Source organism: Heterocephalus glaber, unplaced genomic scaffold, assembly GCF_053883595.1.
Source record: "Heterocephalus glaber isolate CG9 unplaced genomic scaffold, H.glaber_assembly_v1.0 deba00001760, whole genome shotgun sequence".
NCBI lineage: Eukaryota > Metazoa > Chordata > Mammalia > Rodentia > Bathyergidae > Heterocephalus > Heterocephalus glaber.
The window spans coordinates 5,830,940-5,846,910 of record NW_028258457.1 but is presented as its reverse complement, the minus strand read 5'-3'; the positions used below and the strand labels follow the sequence as shown (position 1 = coordinate 5,846,910).

The 15,971-nt window shown below is 55.8% G+C and overlaps 2 protein-coding genes across 3 annotated transcripts; both read left to right on the top strand.

The window, feature by feature from the left end:
- Positions 1 to 1,173: 1,173 nt before the first annotated feature.
- On the top strand, positions 1,174 to 4,234 carry Lrg1 (leucine rich alpha-2-glycoprotein 1). Its single transcript, XM_004865731.4, has 2 exons — positions 1,174 to 1,615; positions 2,439 to 4,234. Exons 1-2 carry the CDS (start codon positions 1,584 to 1,586, stop codon positions 3,448 to 3,450), a joined length of 1,044 nt encoding a protein of 347 aa, XP_004865788.1. The 5' UTR covers positions 1,174 to 1,583; the 3' UTR covers positions 3,451 to 4,234.
- A 935-nt stretch (positions 4,235 to 5,169) lies between these two features.
- Plin5 (perilipin 5) lies at positions 5,170 to 15,641 on the top strand. Of its 2 annotated transcripts, none has more exons than XM_004865732.4 (8): positions 5,170 to 5,255; positions 5,901 to 5,982; positions 6,403 to 6,598; positions 7,647 to 7,729; positions 8,029 to 8,209; positions 9,226 to 9,425; positions 13,109 to 13,225; positions 14,155 to 15,641. In XM_004865732.4, exons 2-8 carry the CDS (start codon positions 5,923 to 5,925, stop codon positions 14,686 to 14,688), a joined length of 1,371 nt encoding a protein of 456 aa, XP_004865789.1. In that variant the 5' UTR covers positions 5,170 to 5,255; positions 5,901 to 5,922; the 3' UTR covers positions 14,689 to 15,641. The 2 variants fall into 2 exon arrangements, with proteins under 2 accessions (XP_004865789.1, XP_004865790.1); XM_004865733.3 differs by lacking the exon at positions 5,170 to 5,255 and adding an exon at positions 5,262 to 5,547.
- Positions 15,642 to 15,971: the final 330 nt, after the last annotated feature.

Genomic DNA, 15,971 nt, shown 5'->3' with positions numbered 1-15,971 from the left:
GGGTTACAAATTCAAGCCCAGACTAAGGAACTTAGTGATTTTGTAAGATCCTGTTTCAAAATGAAAAGGGCTGAGGGTTTAGCTCAGTGCGAAGGCCCCAGGTTCCATCCCCAGTGGAACACACACACACACACACACACACACACACACACACACGGAGGGAGAGGAACAGAACAAATGCAGACACCATGAAAGCCTCAGGCAGCTGCCCTTCAGCCCATCCTGTGTGTGTTGGGTTTGTTCCTGTGCATGCTCTGGGGACACCTCTGCTATGCAGCCTGCTCTCTGCTGTGTCCAGGTACTTTTGCCTGTGTACCTGTCATAGCCATGTATCCACCTGCCTCCCTGATCTCCCCCAGCCCTGGCTTCAGGAGCAGCTGCCCTGGCCTGGGTTGTTCCCTTTAGAACCCTTAATTGCCTCAAACCTGAACAGGGACAAAACCCATCAGAGACCAGGCCAGGAGAAGAGTTCGTGGCCAAGCATGAGAGAAATCCTGGTGTAGGTAACAAAACGCACCATACTTGAATATTTAGAACTCAGCGGGAGCCAGATGTAGTGCACACCTGTCATCCCAGCATCTTTTTCTTTTTTTCTTTTTTGAGACAGGGTGGCCTTGAACTCATGGAGATCCTCCTGCCTCAGCCTGCCAAGTACTGGGATGACAGGCGTGCTCCACCACTGTGCCTGGCAATCCCAGCATTCTTGAAGGCTGAGGCAGGAGGATCACAAGTTCACACCTGCCTGGGCAATTTAGTGACTGGACAGAGATCTTTCAAAAACTAAAAAAGGATAGAGCTCAATGAAAGGCCCTGTGTTCTTATCTCAGTGGCTGTTCGGGAAGAAAGGAGTAGCACAAGGGATCCTTGGAGCTTGGGTGTAGCTTCACAGGTAGGGAAACAGTTCAAGAAAAGTTGCGCCGCTTGCCCAGTTGCACAAAGCAATGCAGCTGGCGGCAAAGCTAGACTCGGACTCAGATTTTCTACCTCCTGAGTCACCATGCAGAGACCGTGGAGTCTTTTGGCTTTACACACCAGTGAACTGTAGTTTTTAAAAAACCACTTCAATTTAAAAAAAAAGAAAAGGAAAGCACTAAGAATATGCAGTGCAAAAAAAAAAAAAAAAAAAGAATATGCAGTGCATTCAGAACACAAAGTTGTTTGTTGTTGTTGTTCGTTTCAACAAACTTCCTGGTTTTTCCCGTAAATAGTATCGCTTGTTCAAAACACTATCCCCATTCGCCAGGGTCAGCACTTTGAGACCTTGACCTTTGAATTCTGGATCGGATGGGGAGGTGGGCACTCAGCCTCAGGGACTCTTGGGTGCCCCCTAAAAACCAGAAAGCAAGGGTGGGAAGAATTGGGTTTTGAAGGCCGAGAAGGGGCGGGCAGGAAGCAATTGCCAGGAAGCGGTTGGGCAATCCTGCCCCTGCCCTTCGCTGCCCGGCCGGGCTGTGTCCCTATGAGGAACAAGAACAGGGTGGTGCGGGGACTTCCTCTTGTCTGAACCCTGCCCCCAAGCCAAGCAGGTATAAGACCACCAGCCCCAGGCCCAGGAATCCCAGAGGAAGAAGAGAAGAGCCACCATGTCCCCTCGGAGCAGAGAGCAACAGCAGAGGTAGGTCCCCAGCCCGTCCTTCCTGGGCACGTGGACACTGTGACCAACCCACTGAAGTCACAGGGGACAGACAGTGGGAGAGGACCCCATCAGAGCTCCCAGGATTATGACGCCCGTGTAAACCACCCCTCCCAAGACCAAATGCCCACTTCAGACCTGCTGAAAGCAAGACACGCTTTCATGTTCATGGTCCTGTTTTTGCAGCTGGAACCCTGAGTTTACTCAGAGGCCTCTGGAGCTTTAAGGAGAGAGAAGAAGCTCAGAGCAGGAGCTCCTTCTTTGTTGGGAAGAAAATTTTAAAAGGTTCCATGGAAAAGAGGGCATTTAGGGGCTGGGGATTTAGCTCAGTGGTGCCACACCTGCCTTGTAAGCTCAAGGTCCTGAGTTCGATCCCTAGTACCAAAAAAAAAAAAAAAAAAGAGGGGATTTGGCCTGGGGATTTGCAGGATGAATAGGAGTCCACTGGCTGTTCCATTAAAATATGGAACTAGGGAGAGAAGGACTGACCCTGAAAATAAACCAAATCACAATTAGCTAACAGTTTGGACTGGGAATCATTAATAGCCCATTAGGGCTGGGATGACAATGGGGAAGACTAGTATGTAGGAATCAGACTCAGAAACTCAAGAGTCAATAGAATTCTTCCAGGAAAAATAGGTCCTTCTGGCAGCTACAGGGGTGGATAGAAGGCTGGAGAGGAAGAGGGAGTGACCATACTGCACTGGTCCAGGCGACAAGGAGTGGTAGCCATAGAGATGGGAAGAAAGGGCAGGTTCTGGGTGTATTTCACTGTGGCTCATTGTACATGTGTCATTGCTCCCAGAACAGGGGGCTGCAAGCCCTGTCTTTCGAGAACCCTGTTCCTGCTAGTGCTGTCTGTGGCCTCAGCCCAGGGGGACATCCCAAGCCCCAGAGAGTGCCTGACGTACCAGTCGGACAGCGGCAGCTCTGTCTCCTGCTACTCACCCTCCACGTTCCCCAGCCCCCTCCCCGGGGACACCACACACCTGTCTGTGGAGTTCTCCAGCCTGACCCAGCTGCCAGCTGATGCCCTGCGGGGTGCCCCCGGCCTCCAAGAGCTGCATCTTTCCAGCAACCATCTGGAGGAGCTGCCGGCCAAGCTCCTGGTGCCCGTGCCTGGCCTGAAGGTGCTGGATCTCACGAGAAACGCCCTGACTCAGCTGCCCCCTGGCCTCTTCCAGGCCTCAGCCGCCCTGCACACGCTGGTGTTGAAGAACAACCGGCTGCAGGTCCTGCAGGCCTCGTGGCTGCGCGGCCTGAAGGCGCTGGGCTTCTTGGACCTGTCTGGGAACCGCCTCCGAGCACTGACCCCTGGGCTGCTGGCCAACTTCAGCTTCCTGCGCACCCTGGACCTCGGGGACAACCAGCTGGAAGACTTGCCAGCTGACCTCCTGCAGGGCCCGCTGGACCTGGAACGGCTGGATCTACAGGGCAACCGATTGCAGGTGCTTGGTGAGGACCTGCTCTCGCCCCAGCCCGGCCTGCGCTACCTTTTTCTCAGTGACAACAGGCTGGCCTTGGTGGCGGCTGGCGCCTTCCGAGGCCTGAGGCAGCTGGACATGTTGGACCTCTCCAATAACTTCCTGAGCACTGTGCCCAAAGGGCTCTGGGCATCCCTGGGAAAGCCCGCCCGGAACATGCAGGAAGGCTTTGACCTATCCGGCAACCCCTGGGTCTGTGACCGGAACCTGGATGACCTCTTTCGCTGGCTGGTGGCCAACAGGCACAGGATGTTCTCCCAGAATGGCACCTGCTGCGCCGGCCCGGAAGCCTTGAGGGGCCAGGCACTCCTGGCAGTGGCAGGGTCCCGCTGAGGTGTGGGGCTCTTGGCACCCCACTTTGTAGATGCTCCCGCCTTCTGTGGCTGAGATCCAAGGCTTGCTGGTGCTGCTAGGACCCATTTGGGCCACGCTCCCCAAAATCTATGGTGTGCTTTCCAGTTTTCCTGCCTTTGCTCACCCTGTGCCCTCGAGCTGTGACGCTGTCCTCGGTTGCCAGCATCGCTTGGTCTCTGGGCTCCCACAGACTCGATGTCCCTCTCCCTGGCCGAGTGCCGACCTCACCAGAGTTGTCTCCGACTGCCTCATCTTCCCCAGTTTAGGGGGCTCTTGAGTCCTGAGCCTGGGGCCCAGCTCCCTTGAGCCAGAATCACCCCAGCGTGTTAATAAATAACTGTTGAACGGAATGGGATAAATCACAGTTGGGGGCTTCTTTCTTTCTTTTTTTTTTTTGGTACCAGGGATTGTACTCGGGACCTTGGACTTGTGTGTCAGGCGCTGGAACCACTGAGCTAAATCCCTGGCCCCTATTCAGGGTTTCTTGCCTTTCCCCAATAGATGTCCTTGGTCCCCAGGATGTTAATGTCTTTTTGGGGGGTTTTTTGGTATCAGGGATTGAACTCAGGTCCTTGCGCTTGCGCAGCAGGTGGCGAAACCACTGAGCTAAATCCCGGCCCAAACCCCAGGATGAAAGAGAAAAACTGAGAGGCGGGACTCAGAGCCTGGGGGTCACTCATGGACGGCACTTGAGATCAGATGGCCACTGGCTTCTCTCCCTCCCCCATCCCAGGACTTCGTTGGAAATAAAACCCTGACCATTTGCCTGCGTGTCACTTTACAGGTGGATTTTGGCCAGAGCTTGTGTCCCAGATTGCTCTGGTCTCTGATGTGTCATGCTGACCTAGGACATCAGAGGACATCTGCCCAGGGCACCAGGGGGCCTGATGGGGCAGAGGGCATGGCGGGGACCCAGGGGGCTGTTCTCATAAGTCAGATCTGGAGTGTCCTTTGCCAACGCAGAGGTGGGCATGTGGGGCTGAGGGAAGCTTGGAGGGCCTGGGGAGTTAGGCTTTTCAGCCCCTAGATGAAGGGTCATGCCTGGTTGGAAGGCAAGGGCCTGGGATCGAACAGAGCTGGATTGCAATCAGATCCTTTCCTCTCTATGGACTCAGGGCAAGTGGTTTAAGCATTCGGGCCTCGATTTGCTCATCTGTAAAATGGGGATCCAAGGGCCAGGCACGGTGCCACACACCTATAATCTCATGATTCTGGGAGGCTGAGGCAGGAGGATTGCCAATTTGAGCCCAGTCTCAGCAATTTAGCCATTTAGTGAGACCTTGTCTCCAAACAAGAGGGGCTGGGGGCTGGGGATGTAGCTCAGTGCAAAGGCCCTGGACTCAATCTTCACTACCACAAATAATGGGGCCGGGGGTATCTGAGGGAATGGGCTGGCCTGGCTCCTGGCTTAACTGGCAAATTAAAAAAAGAAGACTTGGAGAATTGCCCAAGGTCATCCAACCAGGCAGTGGGGACTGGGATCACCCTCTCCTGTCTCCATGGAAACAGCAGGCGACAGGTGACCCTATCTAGCCAAAAGTAGCTCAATCCATGGGCATCCAGCGTCCCTGGATTGCTATGGCAACCGTAGAGCGTTGGGGGAGCCCAAGAAGAGGAGGGAAGCCTGGTGCCCCGCCCTTTGGACACGCCCCCGAGAGGCCTATCCCCATTGGTCAGTTCCCAATACCCCGCCCTCGAGCTGCTAAAAGGGGGTCAGTGGGCGGAGACTTGAGAGTTCAGGGTCTGTACAGGCAGCTGGTGGGGGCAGAGACTCAGCGGCCCAGGTGAGTGTGGTGCAGACGGCGTCCGGAAGCCTCTGCCAGGCTCTGAGATCCGGGTCGTGTGTTCAGCGAGGGTCCCGCGGCGTGGGTGGGGTGCGACGGGCCAGAGCAGGTGGCCGAGACCCTTGGCCCAGTTGGCTGAGGCTCAAGACCCAGTTGGGAGGGTACCAGGGCGCCGAGAGCAGCCGGTGGCAACGAGAAGGAAAAGCAGGCAGCAAATCTGAAGTTTGAGGTCGAGCTCCCCGCTGTGAGGCAACGTGGACCTGTGACGTGCCTCAGTTTCTCCGTCTGTTAGGTGAGCTGTGCGGCTGATCGGGATTCTGCAGCCATGGCCTCCACCCTGGTTGGGGAGGGTGCTTGTGCAGGTCCGACCCTGGCACGGGCAGCAGGGACCCGCCCCACTGTACAGAAGAAATAGCCAGAGAGGGGATGGAGCCTGCCCAAAGCCACAGGGCGGCACCCCCGTGCCAGCAGCACTTTATTGTGCACCTACTATGTGTCTATTGTCCAAGCCTTGCACGACGCCCTATTTCACAGGTGGGGAATGAGACCGCCACAGAGCCCAGACAGACAGGGTCCCAGGCCTGGGCAGGAGCCAGGAGGGCTGGCCTGGGGGGGAACAGACCCCTCACTGTCCTGCCCCCCCAGGGTGACCCTGTGTGCAGCCACCATGTCGGACAACGAGGCCACTCAGGGCCCCAGACCCAGCTTGGAGGAGCACAACCAACAGGTGGGGCTGCCCCTCCCCAGTTAGGGGCACCAGGAAGGGCGGGGGCCAGCTGTCCCTGGGATAGTTTCAAGCCAGGTGTCTTCTCCCCATCCTTGCTGGGAGAACCAGTTTCCGAGGATATCATGGGCCACGGAGGAGGCTCGGAACACCCAGCACCCTTCTGCCCTCTCTGAGTCCCTGCCGCAGCTCCTGCTGGCATCCACTGTGACCATTAGTGACCACAGTAATAGTAACCACAGCATTCACAGCAGATTTTTTTGTTGTTTTTTAAGACAAGGTCTTACTGTGTAGTCCCAGCTGGCCTTGAACTTGTGATCCTCCTGCCTCAGCCTCCTGGGTGTTGGGATGACAGGTGTGCACCACCACACCTAGCCCCAGAGAGGCCTAAAGGGGTCCCTCTGATGCCACCCTTCCCCACAGAATGTTGTACAGCGCGTGGTGGCCTTGCCGCTTGTCCAGGCCACCTGTGCCACCGTCTCCAATGCTTACAATGCCACCAAAGACAGACACCCGCTGCTGGGCTCTGCGTGTCGCCTGGCAGAGCACTGTGTGTGCAGCCTGACCACCTGTGCCCTGGACCATGCCCAGCCACTGCTGGACCATCTGCAGCCCCAGTGTGAGTCCTGGGACCCAGGAATAGCCCACTGCCCCAGCCTGGCCGGCTGCATGGCATGCTTTGCGGGTGCCTGAAGAGGTGTCCCTCTCCAGCTGTCCCTCCCCTCGGCCTGCAATGTGACATCCCTTTCCTTCCTTCTCTGCCAGCCCCTCCTCCAGTAGTCCCCTTCCGCCCTTCTCTCTGATTGTTTATTGGTGGCCCTGGGGGCGGGACCCAGGGCCTTTGCACTGAGCTCCGTCCCCAGCCCTTTGTATTGTTTCTTTTGAGACAAGCTCCTAAGTCACATCAATTGGCCGGGCTGCTTGTGAACTTCCTATCCTCCTGCCTCAGCCACCCCAGTGCTGAGAGGACAGGTGTGCGCCACCCTGCCCAGCTGCTGGCCTGACCCTCTCCCCACACCTGTCATCTCTGGTCCCTCCAGTCCCCTCTGCTCTGTGTCCGCCTGCCCTGAGCCCTCAGCCCTCAGCCCTGCACCATCTCCCACGCCCCCCCATCTCAGGGGTCCACCTGTGAAGGACGGGAAGACCCTTCGCCTCCAGAGTGACAGGGAAAGAGGTCACCTGGGGTCCCAGCTCCTCCACAGGGCTCCCGTGACCTTGAGCCGCCACCAGCGCTGTGGAGTCAGTCACCTTGGGGCTGAGCAGAAGGGCCGAGGAGGCAGCCCCCCCCCCGCTCAGGGTCCCCAGTCCCTCCCAGGACCCCACCACTTGCTGGGAGCCCCCCACCTGTCGTCCTGTGGCCTGGCCTCCTCCATCCACCTCCCTCTCTCAGAGTGCAGGTGTCCAGCCCAGGACCTCTGGGGGCCACCAGCCACCTCCTGGGTTAGAGTCGTCCCTTCCTGTCTCTCTCTCTCTCTCTCTCTCTCTCTCTCTCTCTCTCTCTCTCTCTCTCTCTCTCGGGTCTTGGTCTTGCTGTGTAGCCCAGGCTGGCCTCAGACTTGCAGCGATCCTTCTCCCGCCTCAGACTCCAGAGTGCTGGAGGACACTCTAGTACTCCCTCCCTCTGTATATCTCCATGTGTCCCTGTTTCTGCCCCACTCTTTCTTCAGTGGCCACAGTGAACGATTTTGCCTGCAGGGGCCTGGACAAACTAGAAGAGAAGCTGCCCTTTCTCCAGCAGCCTTCAGACACGGTACCGGGTGACCAGACCATGCATGGGCACCTAGGCAGTTGGGCCAGAGTTGAGCCGAGAGGGAGGGTTGATCCAGCTAGTCCTGGAGCAGGACCTAAAACTCCAGCCATGTAACATAACTGGCACTGACACACACCACACCGGTAGGTTGAAGCATTTATTCCCCCTTTATAAAGGGGAAACTGAGGCACAGAGCCAGGAAGCGGTACGAAGGATTTGGAGTCCCGGCCCCAGGGAGCTGGGGTCAGGAGACAGAGCCAGAGACTTGCAGTGTCTGGAGCAGGGGCCCCTTCTGCCAGGTGGTGACCTCGGCCAAGGATGCGGTGGTCAGCGGGGTCACAGGCGTGGTGGGCCTGGCCAGGCGGGGCCGGCGCTGGAGCGTGGAACTGAAGCGCTCTGTGAGCCACGCTGTGGACGTCGTGCTGGGCAAGTCCGAGGAGTTGGTGGACCACTTCCTGCCCATGACTGAGGAGGAGCTCGGTGAGGCCGGCACCCTCCCCACCCCCAGTCCAGGGTCTTGTCCATGGGGTTCAGATGAGACAGGTCTGGATCGGCCCCAGGCTGCACAGCACATCAGCAGGAAATGGAGCTCAAACCTTAGCCTGTGAAATCTTCAAATGTGTCATTCACTTTATGCATTTAAGATTTGGCACTAAAAATCCTGGTTTCTGGCTGGTCTTGAAAAGTGGTAAAGTGAGACACAGGCTAAATAAATAGTGTCTGTCTTTTTAGCCAGTTTCCGAAACCCCACCACTCCCCAGTATTTTACATACTGTCTCCAGTGATCTTTTGTGTGTGGTTTTTTTGTTTTGGTTTGGTTTTTTTTGGTACTGGGATCAAACTCAGGACCTTACACTTTTGAAGCAGGCGTGGTGCCACTGAGCTAAATCTCTGGCTCTTGTGTTTTGTTTTTTGAGATAAGGTCTTGCTATGTAGCTCAGCCAGGCCTCAAACTCGTGGAGATCCTCCTGCCTCAGCCTCCCAAGTGCTGGGACGACAGGCCTAAGTCACCATGCCCAGCTTGTGGTATATTCTTTTTTGTTTAGTTTTTTGAGACAAGTTCTCACTATTAGTCCAGTCTGGCCTTGAACTCACTGTGTAGCCCAGGCTGCCTTTAAACTTGTGGTGATCCTCCTGGTTCAGCCTCCCGAGTTCTGGGATTACAGGCCTGTGCCACCATGCCAGGCGATGTATTCTTTACAAGTCCATTTAATAGAATGGTTGAGCATAGTCTGGAGCTGGTGTGCTGGGGCTTGAATCCTGATCTGCCTCATGCACACTGTGGGCTAGCCACACTCTGCCTCAGTTTCCCTCATCTGTAAAATGGGGCAATAATAGTGCCTACGCTCTAGGGCTTGGGGAAGATGAAAAGGTGGGTGTTAATAGAGGGAAACCACAGCTTTGGGAGCCTGTGGGGTGTCTACCCCAAGGGTGGGTGACCAGCTCTGGAGGAGGTGGCCACGCTGACCCCGCCCGGCTCCTGTCCCAACCTTCAGAGGTGCTGGCGGCGGAGGCCCAGGGGCCAGAAGTGGGCTCAGTGGAGGATCAGAGAAGGCAACAGGGCTACTTTGTGCGTCTGGGCTCTCTGTCGACGAGGATCCGCCACCTGGCCTATGAGCACTCTCTGGGGAAACTGAGGCAGAACAAACACCGCACCCAGGATATGCTGGCCCAGCTGCAGGAGACACTGGAACTGGTGAGGATTCTCTGCTGCGGGCAGCAGATCGCCATTTGGGAGGAGCCGTGCTCTTCCCTCCCAGTGCATGCCCAACACACCAGCTCCTACTGCAGCTCTATGGGCAAAGTTTACAGGAGCCACCTGCTTCTCACCAGCCAGCCTTCTGCTCCTCAGCCCCCACCCCTCCAGCCCTTACCAGGCAGCCTGTCCTCGCCACAGCAGCCACGAGAGGGCGTCCCTGAGCACTGAATCTTGTCCCTCCCTCCTCTGGCTTCAGCCCTCTACAGCCCCCACCTCCCTGGGCCAAAGCCAAGTCCTCCCTGAAGCCCACAGGGTCCTGTAAGGCCTGCTTGTCCCCTTCCCTCCTCCCTTCCTCCCTTCCTCCCTCTCTGCCCCTCGCTCCCTCTGTTCCACTCACACCCTTGTCTACTGCACAGGGCTCTGTCCTGCCCCAGGGCCTTTGCATGGCCGTGCCCTCCACCTGGTGTGCTTTATTTTCCTTCTTATCACCCTCTGTTTCCAGAACATGATAGGATCGGCTTCTTCATTTACTTTTCTTTTTTTGTGTGTGTGGAACCAGGGATCAAACTCAGGACCTTGCGCTTGCAAGGCAGGTGGCAGAACCACTGAGCTAAATCCCCAGCCCTTCTTAATTTACTTTATTGAAACTCCCCCTCTGGACTTTTTTTTTGTGCCAGTGCTGAGCATTGAACCCAGGACCCTGGGTGTGCTAGGTGAGTGCTTTGCCGCTGAGCTGCATCCCCAGCCTACCTGCTCAACATTTGTTTTTGTGTTATTTTTTTTTTTTGGTACCGGGAATCAAACTCGGGACCTTGCACTTGTGAGGCAGGCACTGGAACTACTGAGCTAAATCCCTGGCCCTCAACTTTTGTTGAACACCTATGTTACACTAGGCCTTGATCAAGGCACTGCCCTACCCGCAGAACCAGGCAGCTCACAGCAAGAGCCAAGTGCTCATTCAGGAAACTGAGAGCTCAGTGTGTGCTCAGCGAGACATTGTGTGCTTTACTCACAATGGGCCAACAGGCTCTTGCATGGTCTCCATGTTTTCTTTTTTTTTTTGTAGCAGGGATCGAACTCGGGTCCTTCCACGTGGCGAGGCAGGCGGCAGAACCCCTGACCTAAATCCCCGGCCCCTAGCCGCTGTGTTTTCTAACACCCACTTCCTGTGTGTGGTCAATGTACAGAACACAGAGTTTACCACTTAACCATTCTTAAGTGCCCGGCTCGGCGGCATCGGCATCGAGCGCATCCCACAGCTGTGCCGTCCCCGCCGCCCACCTCCAGGGCTTTCCATCTCCCCAGCTGAGCTCTGTCCCAGGAAGCACTGACCCCCTCCCTCCCCAGGCCGGCACCATCCTCCTTCCTGTCCCTGTGGATCTGACCACCTCCTGGGGGTGGGGCCCTGCACTGCGTGTCCTCCTGTGTCTGCCACAGCTCCCTGAGCAGCACGGCCTCGAGGTCCATCCCTGCTGTAGCAGTGTCAGGACTTCCTTCCTTTTAAAGGCTGAGGAATATTCCACTATATCCATGGAAGACACTGAATTTTCGTTCCTCCTCTTCTGCTTCTTATATTGATTACTGAACCCAGGGCCTTCACACTGAGCTCCATCCCAGCCCTTTTTATTTTTTATTTTGAGACAGGGACTCACTAAGTTGCTAAGTTGCCCTGGCTGAGCTCAGACTTTCAATCCTCCTGCCTCAGCCTCCCAGAGTGCTGGGATGACATATGGATGTGTGGCACCCCCGGTGGCTTTCTTTCTCCTGTTTGCTTTTTGTGCTGCTGGAGATGGACCCCACGTCCCTGCTAACTAGGCAAGTGCCCTGCCCTTGCCCAACACCCCAGCCCTACCTTCAAGTCTTTTTTGTCTAAGTCTTTTTCTTTTTGAAGCAAAAACTTTATTAGTACAGTTTAGACATACCTAATGATCACATTCATCACTGGGAATTTGTACCCGTACATGGTATCTCTTGCTTCTTTTTTTCCCATTCCCCTCCCCTCCCTTCAACCCCTCTTCCCCTCCTTATTTACAAAAGCTTTGTTTCTATTTTTTCCTTCTATTCTTTTTTTCTTGTCCCTTCTTTCCTTTTTCCCTCCCCCTCCCTTGTTCCCCTTCTCATTTAAACATTTTCTTCCCATTTCCTAATATCTATTATACATTTTGGTCCTTATTTCCTATTTTGATTTCTCACACCAGAGAAACAAGGTGGTATTTGAACATGTGTGTCTGATTTATCTGACTTAAGGGTATGATCTCAAGGTGCATCCATTTAACTAGCAATGTCTCAAGCTTGACCTTCTTTATGGCAGAGTAATACTCTATTGTATAGGAAAACCATATCTTCTTTTTGTCCTGGGAATTGAACTCAGGACCTTGCACTTGCAAAGCAGGCATGGTGCCACTGAGCTAAATCCCCAGCCCAACATCTTCTTTATCCATTCATCAGCTAATGGGCATTTGGGCTATTTCCAAGATTTAGCTATTTCAAACTATGCTGCTATAAACATGGGTGTGCATATATTGCTGAGGTAGGATGCTTTTAATTCTTTTGGGAAGATACCAAAAAGGGGAATATCTGGGTTGAATGGAACCTCTAGTTTTAGTTTTTGAGGAATCTCCACATTGATTTTCACAGTGGTTGCACCAGTCTGCACTCCCACCAACAGCGGAGAAGGGTTCCTTTTTTCCCCCAAACCCTGCCAGCGTTTGTTACTGGCTGATTTCTTGATAATAATCATTCTTTCTGGAGGGAAATGGAATCTCAGCATTGGGATTTTTGGGGGGTTTTTTTTGTAGTGGGGATTGAACTCAGGACCTTGTGCTTTCAAGGCAGGTGGCAGAACCACTGAGCTAAATCCCCAGCCTCAGCGTTGTTTTAATTTGCATCTCTCAAATGACCAGTGATGTTGAACATATTTTTCATATATTTACTTGTATTTCTACTTCTTCATCTGAGAAGTATCTGTTCATTTCAGATGCCCATTTTTGGGTTGGGTCTTTAAATTTAGGGAGTCTGATTTTTTTTTTGAATTCTTTATATATTCTAGATATTAGTCCTTTGAGGAACATCTGGCAAAAAAAATTTTCCTAGACTGTGGGTTGCACTCTGTTCTACCTTCAATTCTTTTTTTTTTTTTTTTTTTGGTAGAGGGGATCGAACTCGGGTCCTTGGGCTTGCGCAGCAGGCGGTGAAACCACTGAGCTAAATCCCCAGCCCCTACCTTAAATTCTTAATTCATGATTTTAAGATGTGGGAACACATCCTTGGGATGCGTCTGTCTCAGGTGGAGCCCTCAGGCTCCTGGGCCTTGGCCTGGACGCTGAAGGTGGGGTGTCCATCGTGTCCCTCGGGGGTCAGGACCGTGAGGGGGTCTGTTCGGCCCCCAGGGGACAGAGGGAAGGCTCCCTGCAGAGCGGGAGTGAACCAGGCAGGGGACAGGGTCTAGGGCAAGGGTACCGCAGGGACCGGCGTGGGGAAGGCCTGCATCGAAGCAGGGCTGCGGGTCATACCGGATCTCAGGCCATGGGCGGGCGAGGACGGGAGGATGGGCAGTGTGGCAGGTTGATTCGCAGTGATGCACACAGATAGTACTGAGTGAATGACTGTTCTTGGATTCAGAGTGGGCTCTGTCCTCTCCACCCTTCTGCCCTAAGTCCCACCCCTGTCTCTGTCTGCAGATCCACAGCATACAAAGTGGAATGAGCCCGATCCCCGCGTCCCAGCCCGGGAAGGTGCACGAGCTGTGGGAGGATTGGCACCAGCAGCCCCTGGAGAACGGCCGCCGGCACAGCCAGGTGGGGGCGGGGCGGAACCGGCAGAGGCGGGGCCACCGCGAAGGGGCGTGGCCAGGAGAAGCTTGGGCCGTGGCCAGGAGGGGCAGGGCGGAGGGATCACGAGGGGGCTGGGCCGGCAAGAGGCAGGACCAGGAAGGAGAGGGGAGGCCAGGGGTGGTGGGCGTGGCCAGGAGATGAGGTGGGGCCAATGGGGAGGCGGGGCCACGAGAAGAAGCAGGGACCTGGGAGTAAGTACGGGACCCAGAGAGGCTGAAGGGGAGTCCAGGGAGGGGGCGGGGCAAGGGAGAGGGTAGGGTCAGGGGGATGGGCAACGAGGAGAGAGGAGGAGAGAAGTGAGGTGAGGGCCAGGTGACGCGGTGGTGGATGGGGTAGAGCTGCCAGGTGAGGTTAGGTAAGGGGGTCCCGTGAGAAGGTAGCAGGGCCAGGTAAGAAGGTGAGATGATGGGGCTCGGGCGGGGTGGTGGCTCCGGGCAGGCTGGGCCAGGAGAGGAGCAGCGCGTGGTTCTGACTCCACCTCGGGGGCTACAAGGACCAGGCTCCAGTTTTCTCAAACCAAGTGCTGAGGTCAGCTGGTGGGGTGTTCGTGGGGAAAGTGCAGCAGGGCCTTGGGCCCGTAGGGGGAACTGAGGCAGCTAGAGCTGAGTCCAGTGTGGATCTATGAAGGGAGCTATGGCAGGCCCATATCCCTGTTTGCCCTGTCTGAGAAAATCAAAAATAAAGCTGGGCTTGGAGCCGCATGCCTGTCATCGCAGCTCTCGGAGGCTGAGGCAGGAGGATCACCACGAGTTCAGTGCCAGCCCGGAGACCTTGTCTCAAAACAATAACAACAGCAAACCCCAGCCCTGTTTGTGTCCGTTAGGAAAACGAAGACAGGCTGGTTTCTGTCGTGTGTCCCTGGGGAAAACTGAGGCTGCCTTCCTCCCCCGCAGGCGGAGCAGGAGACGCTGGTGCTGTCGCGCAGGCTGACCCTGGAGCTGCAGAGCTCCGTGGAGGCGCTGGAGGCGGGTGTGCGCGGCCTGCCTCCCGGGGCACAGGAGAAAGTGGCCGAGGTGCGGAGCAGCGTGGACGCCCTGCAGGCTGCCTTCGCCGACGCGCGCCGCTTCGGGGACGTCCCCGCCGCCGCGCTGGCTGAGGGCCGGGGTAGAGTGGCGCGCGCGCACGCGAGTGTGGACGAGCTGCTGGAGCTGGTGCTGCAGGCCGTGCCGCTGCCCTGGCTCGTGGGCCCCTTCGCACCCATCCTGGTGGAGCGATTCGAGCCCCCGCCAGACCTGGAGGTCCTGGTGGACGAGGTGGTGGGGGTTCCCGACCCGCGCTGGGCCCACATGGACTGGCCGGCCCAGCAGAGGGCCTGGGAGGCCGAGCACGGTGACGCGGCGGGGCGCCCCGGGGACAGCGGCCCCCAGGAGCCAGAGCCCCCCAGCTCCCTGGTGAGGCACACGCTGATGCCCGAGCTGGACTTCTGAGAGGCCGGGCTCCGTGCGCCCCCTGGCGCCCACGTGTGAGCACGCATGGCGAGGGCCTGGCCCTGACAGGATCAGAGCTGAGATGGGGCCGAATTTGGAATCTCCGGCCACCTCAGTCCCTACCAGGGCCTCCCACTTTTCCCTGGATCGCGAAGGCCTGGCCTCACGTCTTTTTTTTTTTTTTTTGTACTGGGGATCTAACTGGGGACCTTGCGCTTGGGGGGCAGGCAGCGGAACCACTGAGCTAAATCCCCAGCCCTCCCCCCTAGTCATCTGTACCTCTGAGCTGGGGTCTTCAAAGCCTGTGGTCCTCTCCCCAACCTGAAAGGCCAGGCACACGTCTGTCTGCGAGGACAAAGCAGCAGGATCGCTATGAGTTCAAGGCCAGCCTGGGCTACATAGGAAGACCCTATCTAAAAACAGAAACAAAAACAAACGTGCCCAACCTGGGCAATTCAGCAACTTAAAGAGACCCTATCTAGAAAGTAAAAATAAAAAGGGCCGGGGGATGTAGCTCAGTGCTAAGGCCCTGAGTTCAATCCTCAGCACTGGGGAGTGGAAGTGACCAAAACAAACAAACAAATCCATATTGCTCCATGGCTTCTGTTCGGGGCTTCTTCTTCTTCTTCTTCTTCTTCTTCTTCTTCTTCTTCTTATTATTATTATTATTATTATTATTATTATTATTATTACTTTTTGGGGTTTTTTTGTGTTTGTTCCCCAATCTGGTCTTGAACTTGCAGTGATCCTCCTGCCTCAGCCTCTCGAGTGCTGGGATGATGGGCATGCACCACCACACCTGGCTTGTTTGGAGCTTTGAACAGTGAGTCCCCACACAACCCCAGACCAGATGTCCTTAACTGAGGGTCCCCCAGAGATGCCCGGCTGTGCCCACTCAGCCAACTGGGGCCTCTTGCTATGTTTGCTCTTGAGAATAAACATGTTTTGTGTTATCCAAGGCTTGCAGCCTCTCTCCCAGCTGGCGTGGGTCTCAGAACTGGGGTGCTGGGAGGCTCAGAAGGGTGTGGCCACAGGGACATGGACAGTGGGTGTTCCCAGGCAGCACTCGAGACTAAAAAGGAGCAGTTCTGCCCTGACCAGCTGGCCTGGGTTGAGCATGGTTTAACCTTACATCTACCTCGTGAGAAGCCAGTCTCACTTTAGTATAAATGAATTTCTTGGAAATGGCGGGGAGCAGGACAGAAAGGGGAAGACCTGAGATCTGGTGTCCCCTCTCCTGCCCGCCTCCCCAGACATGCACCAACTGGTCTGGCTGTGGTTTC

What these genes read in the sequence shown, in the direction of transcription:
- Lrg1 (XM_004865731.4), top strand. Translation starts at nt 1,584, where the DNA reads ATGTCCCCTCGGAGCAGAGAGCAACAGCAGAG. An exon ending in AGCAGAGAGCAACAGCAGAG is followed by an intron (nt 1,616 to 2,438) that starts GTAGGTCCCCAG and finishes CATTGCTCCCAG; the next exon opens with AACAGGGGGCTGCAAGCCCT.
- Plin5 (XM_004865732.4), top strand. Translation starts at nt 5,923, where the DNA reads ATGTCGGACAACGAGGCCACTCAGGGCCCCAGACCCAGCTTGGAGGAG. An exon ending in GGACCATCTGCAGCCCCAGT is followed by an intron (nt 6,599 to 7,646) that starts GTGAGTCCTGGG and finishes CTCTTTCTTCAG; the next exon opens with TGGCCACAGTGAACGATTTT. An exon ending in ACGGCCGCCGGCACAGCCAG is followed by an intron (nt 13,226 to 14,154) that starts GTGGGGGCGGGG and finishes CCTCCCCCGCAG; the next exon opens with GCGGAGCAGGAGACGCTGGT.